General features: G+C 34.8%; 1 protein-coding gene across 1 annotated transcript; it reads right to left on the bottom strand.

Moving 5' to 3' along the window:
• Nucleotides 1-12,580: 12,580 nt before the first annotated feature.
• On the bottom strand, nt 12,581-18,575 carry LOC131659243 (transcription factor MYB59-like). The gene is made up of 5 exons (XM_058928459.1): nt 18,461-18,575; nt 16,106-16,235; nt 15,895-15,995; nt 12,831-12,861; nt 12,581-12,662 (listed from the first exon to the last, which is right to left on the bottom strand). The coding sequence occupies exons 1-5, from the start codon at nt 18,573-18,575 to the stop codon at nt 12,581-12,583; spliced, it is 459 nt and encodes a 152-aa protein (XP_058784442.1).
• Nucleotides 18,576-18,880: the final 305 nt, after the last annotated feature.

Genomic DNA, 18,880 nt, shown 5'->3' with positions numbered 1-18,880 from the left:
CTGCATATCTCGGGATGGCTCTCCTAATACCTCTCAAGCCAGACCTCTTCTTTGATGTTGTTATCAACTTTCACCCAAAGACAGAAGACTTTCTTGAGTTATGGGAAGAGGTTAAGAATGATATTCTTAACTTCTATGTTAAGAGAAAGCCCCGTTTGCAACAGCAGTTCTCTGTCTGTGAACTGTCCCTCTCTTCCTCTTTGGTCTCTGGGATCTCTCCTACAGTGGAGGTTCTAGTCTGGAAGACCAGAAGACCACAGGGATTCTTGATGGGTTGACACAGAATGTGTCTTGCTAGGGTTTTGTTTTTAATTTTTGTAGTCATTTCCTCTTGGGATGACTTTTTATGTATTTGCTAGGAATGTTTCTCATCTTGTTAAACATAAGAACCTTTTGTAATATCTTTTGATTATCAATGAAAAGTTTCTTTGTTTTTACATTCCAGTGATTTTATTTGTCGTTTTATTCATCTGAATCTTTTGACATATTCTTTTTGATGTTATGACAAAAAGGGGGAGAAGATAAATGATAAATGATTTGATTAATCTATCAGTTGCTGGGTAAAGCTCCCACACATTTACTAACAAGAACTCCAAGTTCTATATGGTTTAAGTGTTTTGCAGGTATAAAGAAGTGAAGAGAATATTCAAAGCAAACACAAGAAGCAAAACCATAAGAAGTGTTATTCTGTAAAAAGAATAAGCTCATGGAAACTGAAGCAAGCTAAGTGCTGTCAAGCTTCAGAAATCAGAAGCAAGAAAGAAGAATGAATCAGAAGCACTGATAATAGAATTTGATCCATATTTGTCTATTTGCTCTGACAAAATTCTATTTGCTCTGATACATTATTTTAGCCTATATGGCTCTGATACATATCATGTGTTCTAATATACATTTTATGTTCTGACTCGTTCATGCTGACTTTTGTCGTTTAGCTTTTGTTCTGTAACATTTCAGGATGTAGAGATGCTCTGATGATGCTCTGGTACATTCAACAATGTTCTGATACAAATCTAGCATGAAGTGATGTTGGTAGAAATTCAATGCTCTGAAGCTATCCGAGGGAAGCAGAAATCAGAAGCTGTGAATGTTCTAAAGATCCAGAAAACTCAAGTTCTGAAGCTGTCCTAAATGGAAGCAGAAATCAGAAGCTGTGAATGTTCTGAAGATCAAAGAAATTCAAGTTCTGAAGCTGTCCTAGATGGAAGCAGAAATCAGAAGCTGTGAATGTTCTGAAGATCAAAGAAATTCAAGTTCTGAAGCTGTCCTAGATGGAAGCAGGAATCAGAAGCTGTGAGTGTTCTAGGGATCTAAAGAAATTCTAGTTCTGAAGCTGTCCAATGGAAGCAGAAGTCAGAAGCTATGAATTCTCTGAAGACAGAAGCTTATGTGATCGTCTCTACCGAAATAATCAGGGAAGTCTTTTATTAAAGTTCTTCGAGTATTTATTTCAGGGGGAGATTATTTATCTCAGGGGGAGATTGTTAATCTCAGGGGGAGACATATTCATATGCTTATGCTATAGCTGTGTAATTTGTCTTTTGCCGTCTGCTCTTTCTGATCGCAAATTCATATCATTTATATATGTTTTTGTCATCATCAAAAAGGGGGAGATTGTTAGAACAAGATTTGTTCTGATCAATTATCTTAGTTTTGATGATAACAATAATATGAATTTTGCTTAAGATAATATGGTACTCTAATCCAATGCAATTTCCTTTTCAGGAAATATATAAAGAGTATGCATAATTCAGCGCTCAGAAGCTTTGTCTCAAAGGGTTCAGCATGCAACATCAGAACATGGTCTGGCAAGACATCAGAAGATGGTCGAAGCAGAATCAGAACATGGGTCTATGGAAGCATCAGAAGAACATGAGATCAGAAGCACTGAAGTTCTGATGGTATCACGCACAGAAGCACTTCAAGGTCAGAAGATCAGAAGATGCTTTGCACCAAGCTGTTTGACTCTGATGATATTCAAACGTTGTATTCACAAACATCAGATCAGAAGGAAGTACAAGTGGCAAGCTACGCTGACTGACAAAAGGAACGTTAAAAGCTATTAAAGGCAACGTCAGTAGACACAACGTGAACAAGGCTCGAGGTAGTTGACAAAAGCGTATAACATTAAATGCGATGCTGTACGGAACACGCAAAGCATTAAATGCACTCAACGGTCATCTTCTCCAACGCCTATAAATATGAAGTTCTGATGAGAAGAGAGGTTAACGATTCTGAAAAAAACAACTCATATTAACTTGCTGAAACTCTGTTCTATTCAAAGCTCAGAATCTTCATCTTCATCAAAGCTCACTACATTGCTGTTGTAATATATTAGTGAGATTAAGCTTAAACGTTAAGAGAAATATCACAGTTTGTGATTATAGCTTTTAAGAAGCAATTGTAATACTCTTAGAATTGATTACATTAAGTTGTAAGGAACTAGAGTGATCGTGTGGATCAGAATACTCTAGGAAGTCTTAGAGGTTATCTAAGCAGGTTGTAACTAGAGTGATCGTGTGGATCAGAATACTCTAGAAAGTCTTAGAGGGTATCTAAGCAGTTGTTCCTGGAGTGATCAGTGTGTGATCAGAAGACTCTGGAAGACTTAGTTGCTGACTAAGTGGAGAACCATTGTAATCCGTGCGATTAGTGGATTAAATCCTCAGTTGAGGTAAATCATCTCTGCGGGGGTGGACTGGAGTAGTTTAGTTAACAACGAACCAGGATAAAAATAACTGTGCAATTTATTTTTATCTGTCAAGTTTTTAAAGCTACACTTATTCAAACCCCCCCTTTCTAAGTGTTTTTCTATCCTTCAAAATCATCAGGCCAAGTTTTGTTTCTCCTCCAAACAACCGACGCTAAATTCGAAGAAAAAATTGTCGGCGCAACAATCGGAGGAGGGTTGGGCGAGAGTCATTCTTACTTTTGTGGGACTTTCCTTTGAGCAACACACTTTTGTAGGAGACACACCACTTGTTCACCTAAAACCTTAAGGTGATAGATGTGTGGGTTCTCTCACTGATAAAGTGCTTAATCTTCTATTTTCTTATCAATGTGAGACTTCTTCTTCACACTTGATTCTCAACACTCCCTCTCAAGTGTGAGTCTATGCACAATGCTCCCCCTCAAGTGGAAGCTCTTTCTTCCACATAGTCCAAAGAGATATGATTTGAAGAAACAAGCCATAATCTAATCTTTTTGACCAAGGCCTAAAATTTTATATACAAGGAAGAAGCCCAACTCGATAATATTGGGTCACCAATTTTAAGAGATAAAGAAATTCAAGAGAGGGACACGCTCTAGAGGCACGCCTAAATAAGGCTGACAAACATTTGAAGATTTCTTGATAATCAAATCAACAAGATTATCTAATAGTTGTCATATAAGAAAATTGTCCCAAAAGATTATATTCTAAAATCTCTGAGCTAGGATATGATCACACCCTATAAGTACATATTATCAGGGTTGATTAACAATTGGTACGCCATAAGATGATAGGACCTCCGTTATCTTCTAACATATGTGTTTTAAGACATTTTCTTAGAAAAGATTCTAGGATCTTTAAACCCTAGATGACAAATATAAAGTAAATGAAGGTGACACATTTTCTTAGAGAAGATTCTAGGATCTTTAAACCTTAGATGACAAATATAAAGTAAATGAAGGTGACACATTTTCTTAGAGAAGATTCTAGGATCTTTAAATCCTAGATGACAAATATAAAGTAAATGAAGGTGACTCCGGTATACATTATTCTAAACTCTTAACCACACACTTGATTATTACTAATTTGATCAGAAAAATATTTGCAAGTACACTCCCACAATCAAATATCACACGCAAATGCTTGTTGCATCCGAATTCATCATCTCCACTATCACCATCACCAGCATCTAAAAATAAAAACGATTCTAGATCAATAACCATGATATTTTTTGTTTTATATTTGATGAATATAACCATATCCGACTTAGACTAATAACTTTTCATTTGATATAATTCTCGATATCCCCATAAAGAGAAAATAAATTATCATACTCAACACAACCCATACTTCCTATTATCTTTAATTTTTTTTTCAATTACTTTTCACTTCAAGATGGCTAGCAATCACAATGTATTTTAATTAATCTTGATTTGAAAGGATTAAAAGATATTTATAAAGTATATATATTGAGCAACTTGTGAGGAAACGTTTCTTAATATAATTGTGTTGGCCTACCTGAGCTATTTTATTTCCTAAACTTTGGACTTGATAGAATGAAGTTGATGCAATTGTTGTCGTGTAGGTTTTATTCTCAAATTTTGTCAATTTATGTTTGTTTATTAGAAATGAGACAAAGCATCGATGATCACCTTTGTCTTGAAAAACATGTGAGACCAACTTGTAGCCATCTCCATGCATGTATCTTATTTCTAGAATTAGTTTTATATATTTTGTTTGAGGAACATATAGTCTTCTTGTTCTTTTGACCCACACTAAGACCAATGCGCTCGTATTTTATAAACTAGTAGTATTCTTTTCAATATTTATTAAATAAACCTACCCCATGAAATGTGGAAAAGACAGCAGCCTTAATTGTTCTCTAAGAGCATCTCCAATAATGCAACTTACATTTAAGTTTTTTATAGGACCCACTAAGCCATATCATAATAAAAAAATTTATTTAATTTTAACTTTAATAAAAATTTGATATGGGTCCCACAACTTTACCTCATAACTTGATTTGATTGGGTATTACAATCTTTTAGTTGTTGCATTGCAATGCAACTCTATTATGATATGGCAAATTTTTTAAATATTTAATTATTAAATTAATGGTACAGGTGGAGAACTCAATAGAAGAAACTACCATTGAAGATAGTCTAATACCCGAGTATTGCCATCGAGGAACTTTGATTCTCCACTGTTTAATCGATTTTGATGTTTTTAATTTTAATTTTGTGATTTGGTATTTTCTTTTGATTTTTTTTACTTACAATTTTTTAATAGAAAAAAACAAAATATTTAATTACGTGACATTTGAATAGACATGATAACAGCTAGATCGAAACGGTCTTCACCTCTTTCAAACCAAAACTCAAAACTTCAAACAATTTTCATTTTTTATTTCGATTTTCAACAGAGTTGAAGAATTAAAATTCAAACTCGTCCCAACAAATCAGAGATTTGAATTGAATTCAGGTGACTTTGCCCCGCCACCATCAATATAGTTAAATTAATTTTTTAATAAAAATATTTAATTCTTTCAACATAAAATTACATTATAAACAATCAAATAAAACAATTTAAAAAAATTTCATATATATATATATATATATATATATATATATATATATATATATATATATATATAATCAAATGACACCAACGTGTCAAAGTTTAATTTGACACCAAAATCTCAACCGTTAAAAGAATTGATCTAACGGTGATACTAAATGAAATAAAATAATAATAAAAAAATACATAGCATATTTTTCTCCTAAAAAATAGGCTATTTAGTATCACCGTTAGATCAATTCTTTTAACGGTTGAGATTTAGTGTCAAATTAAACTTTGACACCTTGGTGTCATTTGATCATATATATATATATATATATATATATATATATATATATATATATATATATATATATATATATATATATATATATATATATATATATATATATATATATATATATATATATATATATATATATATATATATATATATATATATATATATATATTTTGTTCTTAAAAATTATTTTAAATTTATCCTTAAACTTCCAAATTTGTATAATTCCAGGGCGTGTCAAATTTTTTAAATAAAAAATATTATTTATATTTTTAGTTTTTAAATATAATCGAGGAAAAACTAATTTAGGACATGCTTTGAATCTTAGCAAATACAATTTATGTTTTTATTTATTTAAAAATTGTATCTTTCTTTTTCTATTTTATTTTTTATTTATAAATCAAATGATCTATTACTTCGGTTTCTTTAATAATCGATGGGTTAGATAATCATATTTAACTACAAAAGCACTCATTACTTAAGTTTTACTCTAAACCTAACTCATCTATAGTTACTCCAAACTCGTACACATCATTATTTGGGATGAATGGTAAGAAAAAAAATTTCAAGGTTTTATGTTGTATGTTGTTCTTCTAACACCAACCTTGAGCAAAATATTTTTCTACTCTTGCAATCCATCTAACATAATGGTGTTTTTGTTTTTGTTGTTGTTATTTCCACCTCTTACAAGGTCATTGTTATATTTTGGAATAACCTTCTTATGTTGTTAGTCAAAGAAAACACTCCATAATTTATTGTTTTCCTCCGTTGACAATAATGAGAAATTTATTCTTATACACACTTTAAATTGTAAGTAATGTTGTTGTTTCACAATGCAAGATCTTGAAATAATGTTTTGAATATAATACTTTGTTTGAATATTGCAGCACATAAAGAAATTGGTGACTGATAAAAAATTTAAAAAAAAAAAAATACATGTTACTTTATGAAACTCTAATTTGTACTCAAAAAAGAGAAAAAAAAATTTAATTAACCATGTTTAATAAAAAAATTACCAAAAAAACTATATTTTCGGGGTATTTACCAAACTGTCTAGGTTTGGGACCCCAGAGAAGTGGATGCGCCAAACCAAATGGCGTATAAGTGTTGAAATTGGGTGTATGCGCCAAACCATTTGGCTAACCCTAAAAAATGGATTGTTTGCGCCAAATGGAATGGCGCATTAGGCTACTTTTTGCCCTAATAGCCATTGCATTTGGCGCATAAGGCTTACCCTTTTTTTTTTCTTTTTTTTTTCTATTTTTTTTTAGTTAAGATTTTGATAATATATGTATTATAAAAATTCCATTTTTATTTAATTAGTTAAGATACATATATAAACAAATTTTCAAAATAATATTTAGTCTTAAAAATGAGGTACACAAAAGGTAAATTGACATTTGTTAACCGAAAATATAACATTGGTGCATTATATTAAAGGAACGAAACATCGATTACAGATAATTAGAGAAACGATACAGCGACACAATTGATTAAAGAAAATACAACAATATGATCAATGGCGTCCATCGCCAAGATAGCCATCCGTTCCGCAATTTCGTCTTGTTATGACACGTTTGCCGCGATCGTTGATCCCGCCGCGAATATTGGCACCACCCCTTTCCCTAGCTCTGCCCCTACCTCTGCCCCTTTGTGCTTCTTGCTGTGTTTGTGTCACTGGGCCCGGAATTGGGATGTCTCGTGGATCGCTGTCTATGAATTCGTCGACGCCCCCATAATTATCCAGAAAACCGCTGTTGTAAAGTCGGTTACCCATCCCCTCAAACGTGTTAAGTCGTGGTGGTGGAGTGGGTTGGGAAAAGACTTCGGGTTCATAGCATCCAGCAGCACTAGAACTACCCTGATTAAAGCCGAATTGGTTTGAAGGTGTTGCGAAGCCGGAGGGGGTTCCACGGTAAGAGGATTCACCATGAGGACCATCGTCGGGACTAAGATGAAGGCTAGATGAACCGGGAGTTAGGTTTTGGCCGAATCCCCTTGTGGACCCTGCAAATGCTGCAAATCCGAATGGTTGTGAATGGGTCTGATATTGGTCCGAGGAATGATGGTGGTCTTCATATTCTTGTAATGGTTGAGATTGGGATTGGAAAATATTTGATTGGCGGTAGTTGCGTGCGGAACGGGATGGAGTACTGAAAAGATTTTGTTGTTGTTGCTGGAGTTGTTGTTGTTCCTGGAGTTGTTGTTGTTGTTGCTGTTGTTGGAGTTGTTGTTGGCGTTGTTGTAGGCGTTGTTGTTGTCGTTGTTGTTGTCGATGTTGTTGCCGGAGTTGTTGTTGTTGTTGTTGTTGTTGTTCCTCTTCCGGTTGTTGTTGTTGTTGTGGCAAGATGTAGTTCTGTGCACGGGGATCAATTAAATAGAACGGAGCTGCAAGAAACAAGTTAGGGGATGTAGCTGTACGATACCAACTCATGTATTCAGGAGAAGGTTTCATTTCATGGTCACTGACGGGGAAGTTCAGGACATACTGGCGACGGCCCTTCCACATCTGGCGGTGATCGGGTGCAAAATCCTTCCAGTTTTGGTGTGTCCATTGATGCTTAACTCTTTTGAGGTGCCACACTCCCAAGTCAACTGGAGGGTCGGGTATCCGTTGACGCATCCCAAACTGAAGCATTACCCGGTCACTTTAATGCATTTCTATGATGTTGTATCGGATTAGGCAACACTTTGTCGTCCAAATTTCTGCATCCTGGGCTCTAGGCTCATACTCGCATTCGAGATACGGTCGCCATATGAACTGCATGCATGAGAGTTATACATTACCTCGGGAAACATTATTTATAAAAAATACGCAAAAAAAAAAGAAAAGGATTAGAGATAATACTTGATGGGGTCCAAGGTGATCAATTAGCGTGCGGTACATTGTGATATTTGACCGCGGATTAAGTGTGAAGTCCATTTTTTTCACACAAAATCTACAACGAAAATATTATGATTTAGTAAGAATGGAGTAGAATGTGTACGAAAAAAACGGTATACTAAAAACTTACCTCAGCGCATACGGAAAGGCCCAACCTCCATTGTTAACCGGGGCCAGTATGGGCATCCTCCTCCACCCCCACACCTGCACCAACAGGGCGCACCCATAGAATGTGCAAGAATCAGCTCTTGAGTTCTTGCACAGTGATTGGTACACCGTAGCCAGAACTGCAGACCCCCAGCTGTATAGACCAACTCTAGTAAAATCCATTAGTAAACGAAGATACATAAAGTTAACAGTGTTACCAGTGCTATCTGGGAACAAAACGTTTCCAATAAGCAATAGTAGGTAACACCTAGTTTTCTGGAGTATGGTCTCTTGGGGAGACGCATCATTCAAGTGAAAATTGTCATAATAAGTCTTTAACCTCTTAAGGTTAACACCTTGCCCCCTAGCACCAACTGCTCCATCTATCAAGTCTATCCCAATTGCCTGAAAGCATAAGGAATTCGCCTGCATAACACAGCCATTAATTGCCTTACCGTCAACTGGAAGGCCAAGTAGCATATGAACATCTTCAAGGGTGATGGTGCACTCCCCTGTTGGAAGATGGAAGGTGTGTGTCTCCGGCCTCCAGCGTTCTAGCAACGCAAGAACAAACTTGTGGTCAATAGAAGACTCGGCTATTCTGCTAATCGGACCGAAACCAGCAACGTCCAGGTATGGCATAATGCGGTCGTCCGGAGCGATGGTAGAGTGACTACGAGTGCGAAAACGTTGAGCGTTCTGAAAATAGTAAGTATGCCAAAAAAATTCAGTTAGTTGATCACGGACAGTTGCATGCTGTTAAAGTAATACTAATATACTTACGAAGGTAGCGATGTTCTGGGGGGTTCCTCTGTGTGTTTCGCCCATTGTTAGGAGAGACATGGTTGAAGGATGAAAATTTGGAAGTTGATTGCAAAAGGATTCTTGTGAGAGTAGATTAGTGAAAGTGGTGCGGATTCTGCAGAGTCTTAAGTGGTTTATATATTCATGAGGAAAAAAACGGTAACAAGCTGCATGATTGACATGTCAAGACATCCATAATTGCTAGGTGTTGCTCCTGCAGAAATTGTTGGCATGCATGCAAGCTAATTTTCGGTGACAAGACATGCATGCAGCTCAGAACTAGGTGACAGCTCGGGTAGCATGCATGCAGTGGTAGGAGGAATCGTGGCAGGAATCTTATCAGGAATCTTACCAGGAATCGTTTCAGAAATGTTTCAGACGCATGCTAGGTTACAGTAACTCGAATCGGACGCATGCAGGTGGGGACCATGTGGGGCCAGGTGGGGACCACACTCAATACATATGCGCCAAATGATTTGGCATTTTTTAAAAAATTCCTTCTAATGCGCCAAACCATTTGGCGCCTTCCTGTTAAAAAAAAGCACTAATGCGCCATTTCATTTGGCGCATTAGTAGGATCCTTTTTTTTTTCAAAAATTAGGGTTTACGTTTTTGACTTGTATGTCAAACCCTATATGAAACCCTAATTGTGATACAGACCTAAGGCAAGGCGTCAATGCCTCTATAAATTAGGGTTTCGTGTGTGCATTCTTACACACACTAAAAAATGAGATCTCGAGTAAGGCCAGATAGCTCGCACCGGACTTCTGAGCCTCCACCACCTGTGAGGCGTTTGGACTATCAACCGGACGTTCGTAGAAGGAACCGATACGTTATCTTCTCTGCCGTCAAACCTCCCATGCAGGTGATGTTTTGGAATATCCAAACCATGGACCAGCTTAAGAGAAACATCCTTAGGTTTTTGGACGGGGAGTGCAGTCCAGGCGAACAAATCAGATCTATCAAGAGACTTCGAACAAGGGGAGGTGTTTTTCTCGAAAGGCAGCGTTGGTGGGAGACTATGGAAGACGACATCCAATGCACTCTAATGATGGAGGACAGAGAAGACATTGTTTTAACCGTTGTAATATCCTAGACGCCACAGTTTCTTTATCATTTCAGTAACTTCTGTACCGTTCAATTAAATTCTCTTAGCATATCTGTACCGTTCAATTAAATGTTGTTAACATATTTCAATGAAATGATATTTTATTGTTACAAAGTTTCCAATTATTATTTAAGTTATTAATAATTAACAATAAAATTTCCCTCTGCCTTTCACCCGCTATAAGTAGCAGTGTGTGTGGAGTTGAAGTACTAACTCTTCTTTCATTCTTACTGTGAACACTAAAAAATGAACTCGGTTTGGGTTGTGGTCTTCTTTGAGGAAGGTAGTCACATCCGGGTTTGCCTTAACCCTCACTGGAATTTCCAGAGAATTGTTAGAGCCATCAACACTGGGTTTCGTCAACTAGATGGTCCAACCAGAAAAGTTAAACAGCTAGATTACCGATGTCCATACATTACGTTGACGGATAATAACCTTGAAGGCACGTACATGTATTATTGGGATCGTGTGAAAGACGACGTGGACATGGATCTAATGTTTTGGACACACAGTGGAGAAGTTAACCGAGGCGTTGAAGATCCCCTTGTTCATGCAGTAATACTTGAGTAGTTTAGATTAATTGTTGTTTTACTTGTTGCAATGAGTGAGCGTGTACTACCAGATGTTCTGTGTTCTTTCCTTTTCTGCAAATGTAAAATCGTGATTTACCGATGGTTTTGTGTTGTCAACGCAGGGTCATTGAATTAAAATAAATGTGGTTGTTGTGTTTCCGTCTGAACAATAATTACCCTAGCGGATGTGTACAATAATTAAAATACATATTATTGGTAATTTATATACGTAATTATTAACTATATTTATAATTAGTAATATATATTATTAAAATACATATAATTATTAATTAGAATATATACATTTATCAAATAATATATATATACGTAATTATTAATTAGAATATATATATATATATATATATATATATATATATATATATATATATATATATTTATTAATTAAAATATATATACGTAATTATTAATTATATGTATAATTAGTAATATATATAATTAATATTTTAGTAACATCATTAGTATTTATATATATACAGACCTAGGTCAGTGTGTCTGTCTTTTATAATCAATTCGGAATCTTGTGGCAGACCTAGGTCAGTGTGTCTGTCTTTTATAATCAATTCGGAATCTTGTGGCAGACCTAGGTCAGTGTGTCTGTCTTTTATAATCAATTCGGAATCTTGTGGCAGACCTAGATCAGTGTGTCTGTCTTTTATAATCAATTCGGAATCTTGTGGCAGACCTAGATCACTGTGTCTGTCTTTTATAATCAATTCGGAATCTTGTGGCAGACCTAGATCAGTGTGTCTGTCTTTTATAATCAATCTTTTATAATCAATTCGGAATCTTGTGGCAGACCTAGATCAGTGTGTCTGTCTTTTATAATCAATTCGGAATCTTGTGGCAGACCTAGATCAGTGTGTCTGTCTTTTATAATCAATTCGGAATCTTGTGGCAGACCTAGATCAGTGTGTCTGTCTTTTATAATCAATTCGGAATCTTGTGGCAGCCCTAGATCAGTGTGTCTGTCTTTTATAATCAATACGGAATCTTGTGGCAAACCTATACTAGTGTGTCTGTAAGAACCACCATATATAAGACACTCAGTGTTTTCTAAATATTACAACTCACACTAGAAATTCTGCCAAATTTGAATTTATCTTAAAGCAACCAAACACTTCTCTGTCGAAATGACTTCATCTACCCAGTACCTTGTGCATGCCCATCTAAACGGTGAGACTTACTCTCACGAAATAGCCGGTTTTGTGATGCGGAACACTCAGGTTGTTCCATTTTTGCTAAGCAAAAGAGTAAACTTTTCGTACTTCATTCAGCGACTATACGCTAAGATTGCAATGGGTCCTATTGCAACCGTTTTTTACCAATGTCCCTCTTTCAATGACGACAACACCGTCAAGTTTTATGAGATGGAGATTGCCACTGACAAAGACCTGCAAGATATGTTTACTACTCACGAATACTCTGGCTTGGATTCCATCGAGTTGTACGTTACTCTACAGATTGGGACACAAGAAACTCAGATTGTCCAGTCACAAGTTATAGACCCACCAGTCAACGAGCAAGAAGAAGTTGATGTCAGAGACGAGGAAGAAGAAGATCTAGAAACTGAATTTGACGACATGGTCAACAAGGAATCTGACGCCGAGCAACAAACTTTGGTGCCTCCAGCTCACGTGTACGCACCTCCAACACATATGAGTAACCTGAACCTAGAAGGTGACGAACCATCATCCGACATCTTCTTCACACCGTACATCTAAACTGACGATGAATTAAAGGAAGGAGACAAGTTTCCCTCTAAGGAGGCTTGTATTAGAACAATAAAAAAATGGCACATGGCACACAACGTTGATTTTGTAGTAGATCGTTCTAACCTGGAACAGTATGTAATCACTTGTAAGAATCCAGAGTGTGGCTTCAGACTGTTGGCTTCTTATAGGAAGAGAAGTAATGCATGGAAAATAGGATCGATTACGCAGCAACACACGTGTGTCAACCCTAACACTTCCCAGGATCATACGAAACTCAGTGCCGATCTCATATGTCAGGAGATCTTGCCTCTAATAAGTTCTGATCCGTCTCTGAAGGTCAAAAATATTATCTCGCATATCGTTACAACCTTCAACTACACTCCATCTTATAGAAAGGCATGGGTTGCAAAAACAAAGGCAATTGAGACCGTCTACGGCAACTGGGAGGAGTCATACAAAATTCTTCCCCGATACCTCAATGCGCTACACAGTTACGCACCTGGCACTGTTACTATTCTAGAGACACTGCCCGCTCATGCCCCGGATGGAAACCCTGTCCAAGGAAATGGAATATTCCATCGGCTTTTTTGGGCGTTCAAACCTTGCATACGGGGATTTGCACATTGTAAACCAATACTTCAAATTGACGGGACATGGTTATACGGCAAATACAAAGGAACCATGCTCATGGTGGTTGCACAAGACGAGAACAGCAACATATTTCCAGTGGCGTTTGCAATCGTCGAAGGTGAAACTGCGGCGGGTTGGAGTTTCTTTCTAAGGAACCTCCGAGAACATGTTGCTCCTCAGCCTGGCATATGTTTAATCTCTGATAGGCACGCTTCCATAGAGAGTGCTTACAATAATCCAGCAAACGGATGGCATGACCCCCCTTCAAAACACGTCTATTGTATTCGCCACATCGCCCAGAACTTCATGCGGGAGATCAAGGACAAACATCTAAGAAAGGCCTTGGTCAATGCTGGTTATGCATTAACCCAACCCACATTCCAGCATTATCGGAGTGAGATTGTCATGACAAATCCAGAGGCAGGTAGTTGGGTAGATAACCTTTCTAGGGAGAAATGGACAAGGGCTTACGACAAGGGCGTGCGATGGGGACATATGACAACAAATCTCGTTGAATCCATGAATGGCGTTTTCAAAGGCATTCGTAACCTTCCAATCACAGCACTAGTGGAGGCTACATACTTTAGGATGGCTGCGCTCTTCTCAACGAGAGGCAGGAAATGGGGTGATGTTAGGCAATCTGGTCAACTATTAAGCGATAGTTGCATGAAATTTATGCAACAGCAATCGGCAAAAGCGAACACTCATCAAGTGACTTCTTTCGACCGATTCAATCGCACGTTCAGTGTGCGCGAGACAATTGACCACAATGAGGGATTGCCAAGACAACAATATAGGGTTCTTCTGAATGAAGATTGGTGCGACTGTGGAAGGTTTCAAGCTTTTCGTATGCCTTGCTCGCACGTCATAGCTGCATGTGCGTATGCGCACCGCGACGCTAAATCACTACTGTCTCCGATTTACAAGACTCAGACCTTGCTCAGAGTTTACAGTGTTGCATTTCCTGTGGTTGCCAAGGAGGATTACTGGCCTGAGTATGATGGAGAGGTAGTTTGGCACAACGACGCAATGCGGCGAAAAAAAAAGGGCGTCCCAATAGTACACGGATTAGAACCGAAATGGACGTCCACGACAAAATGGAACGAAAATGCAGCATTTGCCGTCAGGTGGGGCACAATAAAAAAAGATGCCCTAGTCGTGGCTCAACCTCGACGCAAGTTTAATCTACTCTGTATTTTTTTTAGGACAATGTAACAGTTACGCTTACCACCTCTTGTAACCTTTCCTCCGTCTTTAATCAATAAATTGTGTTTTAGTTAAAAATCGAAATCGACAACGCAAACATTACATTATTTAGGGTTAATAAGAATTTTACGAACTCGATTTATTAGACGTTTTTACGAAAATAATAGACCGGAATCGAAAACGGTACGCGAAAATACCCGAAACGGGTTAATTTTGAAAAAAAAAGGAACAACACATAGGAGCCAAATGAAATGGCGCCTATGTGTTGCAACATGCATGCATGCGCCAAATGGATTGGCTAAATCCATGTGCCCTAATTTTCCCCTTCATTTGCGCCATTTCATTTGGCTATTAAGGTACATATGCGCCATTTCAAATGGCGCATTCACTTACCCGGTATCCCAAACCTAGACAGTTTGGTAAATACCCCAAAAACTTGGTTTTTTCTGTATTATTTTTATTAAACATGGTTATTTTAATTTTTTTTTCCAGAAAAGATGTTAGACATAGTGTATAACTTACTTATAACAGAATAACAAATTGTAAAACCTAAAGTAGTAAAGAACACGCATGATTATTAACCCACTTCGATCATAAATATAATTTATTTAAGACTCCCCCTAAATATAATAATCTCTCACTTTCTCTTGATCACTAACCTAGTGATCAATACATAAAACAATTCAGTTATTGTTGAATTCTTTTTATATGATTGAACCGGAACTTATTTTCACAGTACTTCAAAAACAAATTTAAGACTGTTCTTATTATTGGTATTAAGTATACACATTTCGAAGACTGAATTGATCTTAATTTACAAGTCCCATAGAAAACCTGAATAATCCCATGTATCATAATATTCTTGATGGGGATTATATTCATACATTGATTCATTGCTATTACATTCTTGTCCTAATTCCTTTTCCTTATCACCAAATCCATTTTGCAATTCTGCTATCCAATCCAATATCCTACTTTCATGATAAGGTGAATTCCTCATTCCCCAATCTGATAAAGGAGAACTATCTATACAGCTTTCCATACCCTCAACAATGCTTTTCTTGTTCAAATCATGACCTACATTTTCTTCTTTATAAACTAACTCACCTGAAAATTTTCACAAGTATTTATGTATCAGTTTTAAATTATAATTCTAAACCCTAAATTCTACGCCTAAATGTGATGTCTCTGCAAAACATTACAACTACAATATTCACCGCATAAATGAAATAACACAATTAACCTTTTTGTTGAACTTGTACTCCTTTCTGCAAATGAGTTCTCCAATAGTTCTTGATTTCATTGTCTGTTCTTCCTGGAAGCCTGCGCGCGATCTTGGACCACCTAGTTTCATTGTTGCAAATTTAACAAATAATTAAAGGTTATAAATCTACCATTTCTTATACTAGTAGCATAGCAGCACATGACATGATTATTACAGGGAAGAAACTCACTTGTTGCCCCATTGAAGCTGAAGTTGAACAATAAGCTTCTCTTCTTCAACACTAAACGGGCCATGCTTGAGATTTGGACGAAGATAGTTCAACCACCTTAACCGACAGCTTTTACCACTTCTCCTTAGCCCTGCATAATAGCAAACAATTTTTTACCATTTTTCACATGTGCATGCACAAAATATTATGGACAAATTGTATTTTATTCATCTCTCTTAAAAGTATATTATAACTGCAATTGTATCAACAACATATATGATTTTAAAATCTCCATGATACATCTTAACATAATAGGGTGTTTCATGCAGCTTGAATCCATTTAGAGATAAAATTATTTAATTTAATTATTTAATTTAAAAATAATATTATTTGCAATTTGATTCAATTTTAGATGATTGGTTAAAAAAAATATGATCTCCGTCTAATCTAATTCTAGGTGATTTAATTTGAATCTGTTTTTATATTTTCAAATTATAAATTATAATTTTATTTCGTATTGACTAATATTAAAAAAAATTTATAAAATAATAATCTTAATGTAATATATAACATATAATATATTAAAAATTAATATTATAAAATGAAAACAATTGTTTATATTTAAAATAGGGTTAAATAAGTTTTTGGTCCCTATAAATATTGCAGTTTTTATTTTTAGTCCCTCCCTGCCTTTAGGCAACGGTTTTTACAAAAAAACCGTTGCCAAAACAAGCTAAAACCGTTGCCTAAAGGCAAGGAGAGACTAAAAATGAAACTGCAATATTTATAAGAACCAAAAACTTATTTAACCTTTTAAAATAAATTAAATAGTAAATATAAATAAATTAAATTACGCTAATAAATAATATTCAAATAAATTTGTTTTAATACTATTTATTAGCAAAATTTAATTTACTTATTTTTATTATTTCATTTGTTTTAAATATAAACAATAGTTTTTATTTTATAATATTAATTTTTATTATTAGCATAATTTAATTTATTTGTTTTTATTATTATGTGTGAATATAATTTAAATTAATATTATATTAACGAATATAAATCAATGCAATATTATATATATATATATATATATATATATATATATATATATATATATATATATATATATATTAAAATGAGATAAATAAGATCAATTACCACCAAAGTGTCATGACACCAAATCCTACCCGTTTATTATTATTAATCTAAGAGTTAAGATATATTTATTTAAAAACTAACACATGAGTTTTAAGGAAATTTATATTCTCCATTGAGTTAATGATAATAAAGGGATAGAATTTAATGTCAAAAGTTAATGTTTGATACGAGTGTCAAATGATCCATTCCCTGCATATTATTCAATTCATTTTGAATCGGTTTGACAAAATTAATCTAAAATTTGATCAGGAAAGTTTTTACAACAGGACATTAAAATATATCTATTAATATTTGATTTTTCTTTTTGCAGTTTTTAACTTTTTTTTAAAATTATTTAGATCGAGTTTTATTTGATCACCCATTAATTGCAACTATAATATTTTTTAACATTAATCTATAAAATGAATAAGAGTGTGTTTGGATGAAGTAATTTAAAATTAAATGAACAATTAAAATCCATTTATTTTTTTAAATTATTTTGTTTGGATGAAATATTAAGATAATTCATTGTTAGAATTTTGGGGTCATTTTTTATAAAATTTTAATTTTTAGACCAAATGAAAAATTGAAAAGTAGGGACTAATGTGCAATTTTTAAAAAATTAAAGGATTAAATTGTAAAATTTAAAAATTATTAAGGTCCAATTTGCAATTTTTAAAAAAATTGTGGGGTCAAATTTATATTTCTGGAAAATATGAGGATTAATTTGTAAAATTTGAAGAAATAATAATAACAAGTACATTCTATGGAGCATGAGACGAATTTCAAATTCTTTGATTTTTGGTGTCATTTCAAAATGATTAAATTTAACTTAGATAAAATACTCCATAAATTTCTATCATTTTAACGATTCTTCATTTTTGTATCCAAACAATAAATTTTGTGCAAATTATTCTAAATTCCTTTAAAACACTATATTACCTGATTAAAATGTTTCATCCAAACACACTCTAAAGGTTGTTGTATAAATGCAACTAGGGTTTTAAATAAAAATTCGCTACTGCAATATAGGTCCGACACAACTATTATTAATTTTATTGAAACCGCAATCTAATTTCAATTAAAGTGTCATTGTTTCCATTTGACCTCGATTCTCCTTAAGGATTGCGACGCAATGGCAAACCTTAATGTCACTGCTATTTAAAACTATGTTTGCAACAATGACGGAAAAATAATCTTTTAAGATTGTCAAAAACATGATTCATTCATACATACCAGCTACTTTGGCAAGGGAATCCCACCTTCGTTCCCCAAGACGAGTCACAAAGCTAATCAATTGTTCATCTTCCTCTTGAAGCCAAGTTCCCTTATGTAAATTTTCTCCATGCATGGCTACTTGATATTTATGTTTCCACATTAATGAATAGGACTTTAAGGCCATAAACATATATATACTCTCAAAAAGTGTAAGAGATGGCAATTCATAAATCATAAAAGAGAAGTTGAAAAAGCGAAAAAGGGAGTGTGACTAGAAAATATCACAAGATAATATTTTTGAATTTGTATGGGAACTCCACCAACTATTGGCTTAGGAATATTTAATTTACATTGTAATGTATATACAAAGTATCAAACTATCTAATTAGGTAATTCTTTCCTTATATGATTAGATACACTATGATAAGTATTTTTGGC

Source organism: Vicia villosa, linkage group LG1 (assembly GCF_029867415.1).
Source record: "Vicia villosa cultivar HV-30 ecotype Madison, WI linkage group LG1, Vvil1.0, whole genome shotgun sequence".
Lineage (NCBI taxonomy): Eukaryota > Viridiplantae > Streptophyta > Magnoliopsida > Fabales > Fabaceae > Vicia > Vicia villosa.
This window is presented reverse-complemented; position numbering and strand designations above follow the sequence as displayed.

Bases quoted from the DNA above. Each gene is read 5' to 3' on its own strand.
- LOC131659243 (XM_058928459.1), bottom strand. From the start codon at position 18,575: ATGCATGGAGAAAATTTACATAAGGGAACTTGGCTTCAAGAGGAAGAT. The intron at 12,862-15,894 runs GTTAATTGTGTT...AAGCCTCCTTAG, and splicing joins AGTACAAGTTCAACAAAAAG to AGGGAAACTTGTCTCCTTCC. The intron at 12,663-12,830 runs GTCAGTTTAGAT...TTCAGTTTCTAG, and splicing joins TCTCCTTCCTTTAATTCATC to ATCTTCTTCTTCCTCGTCTC.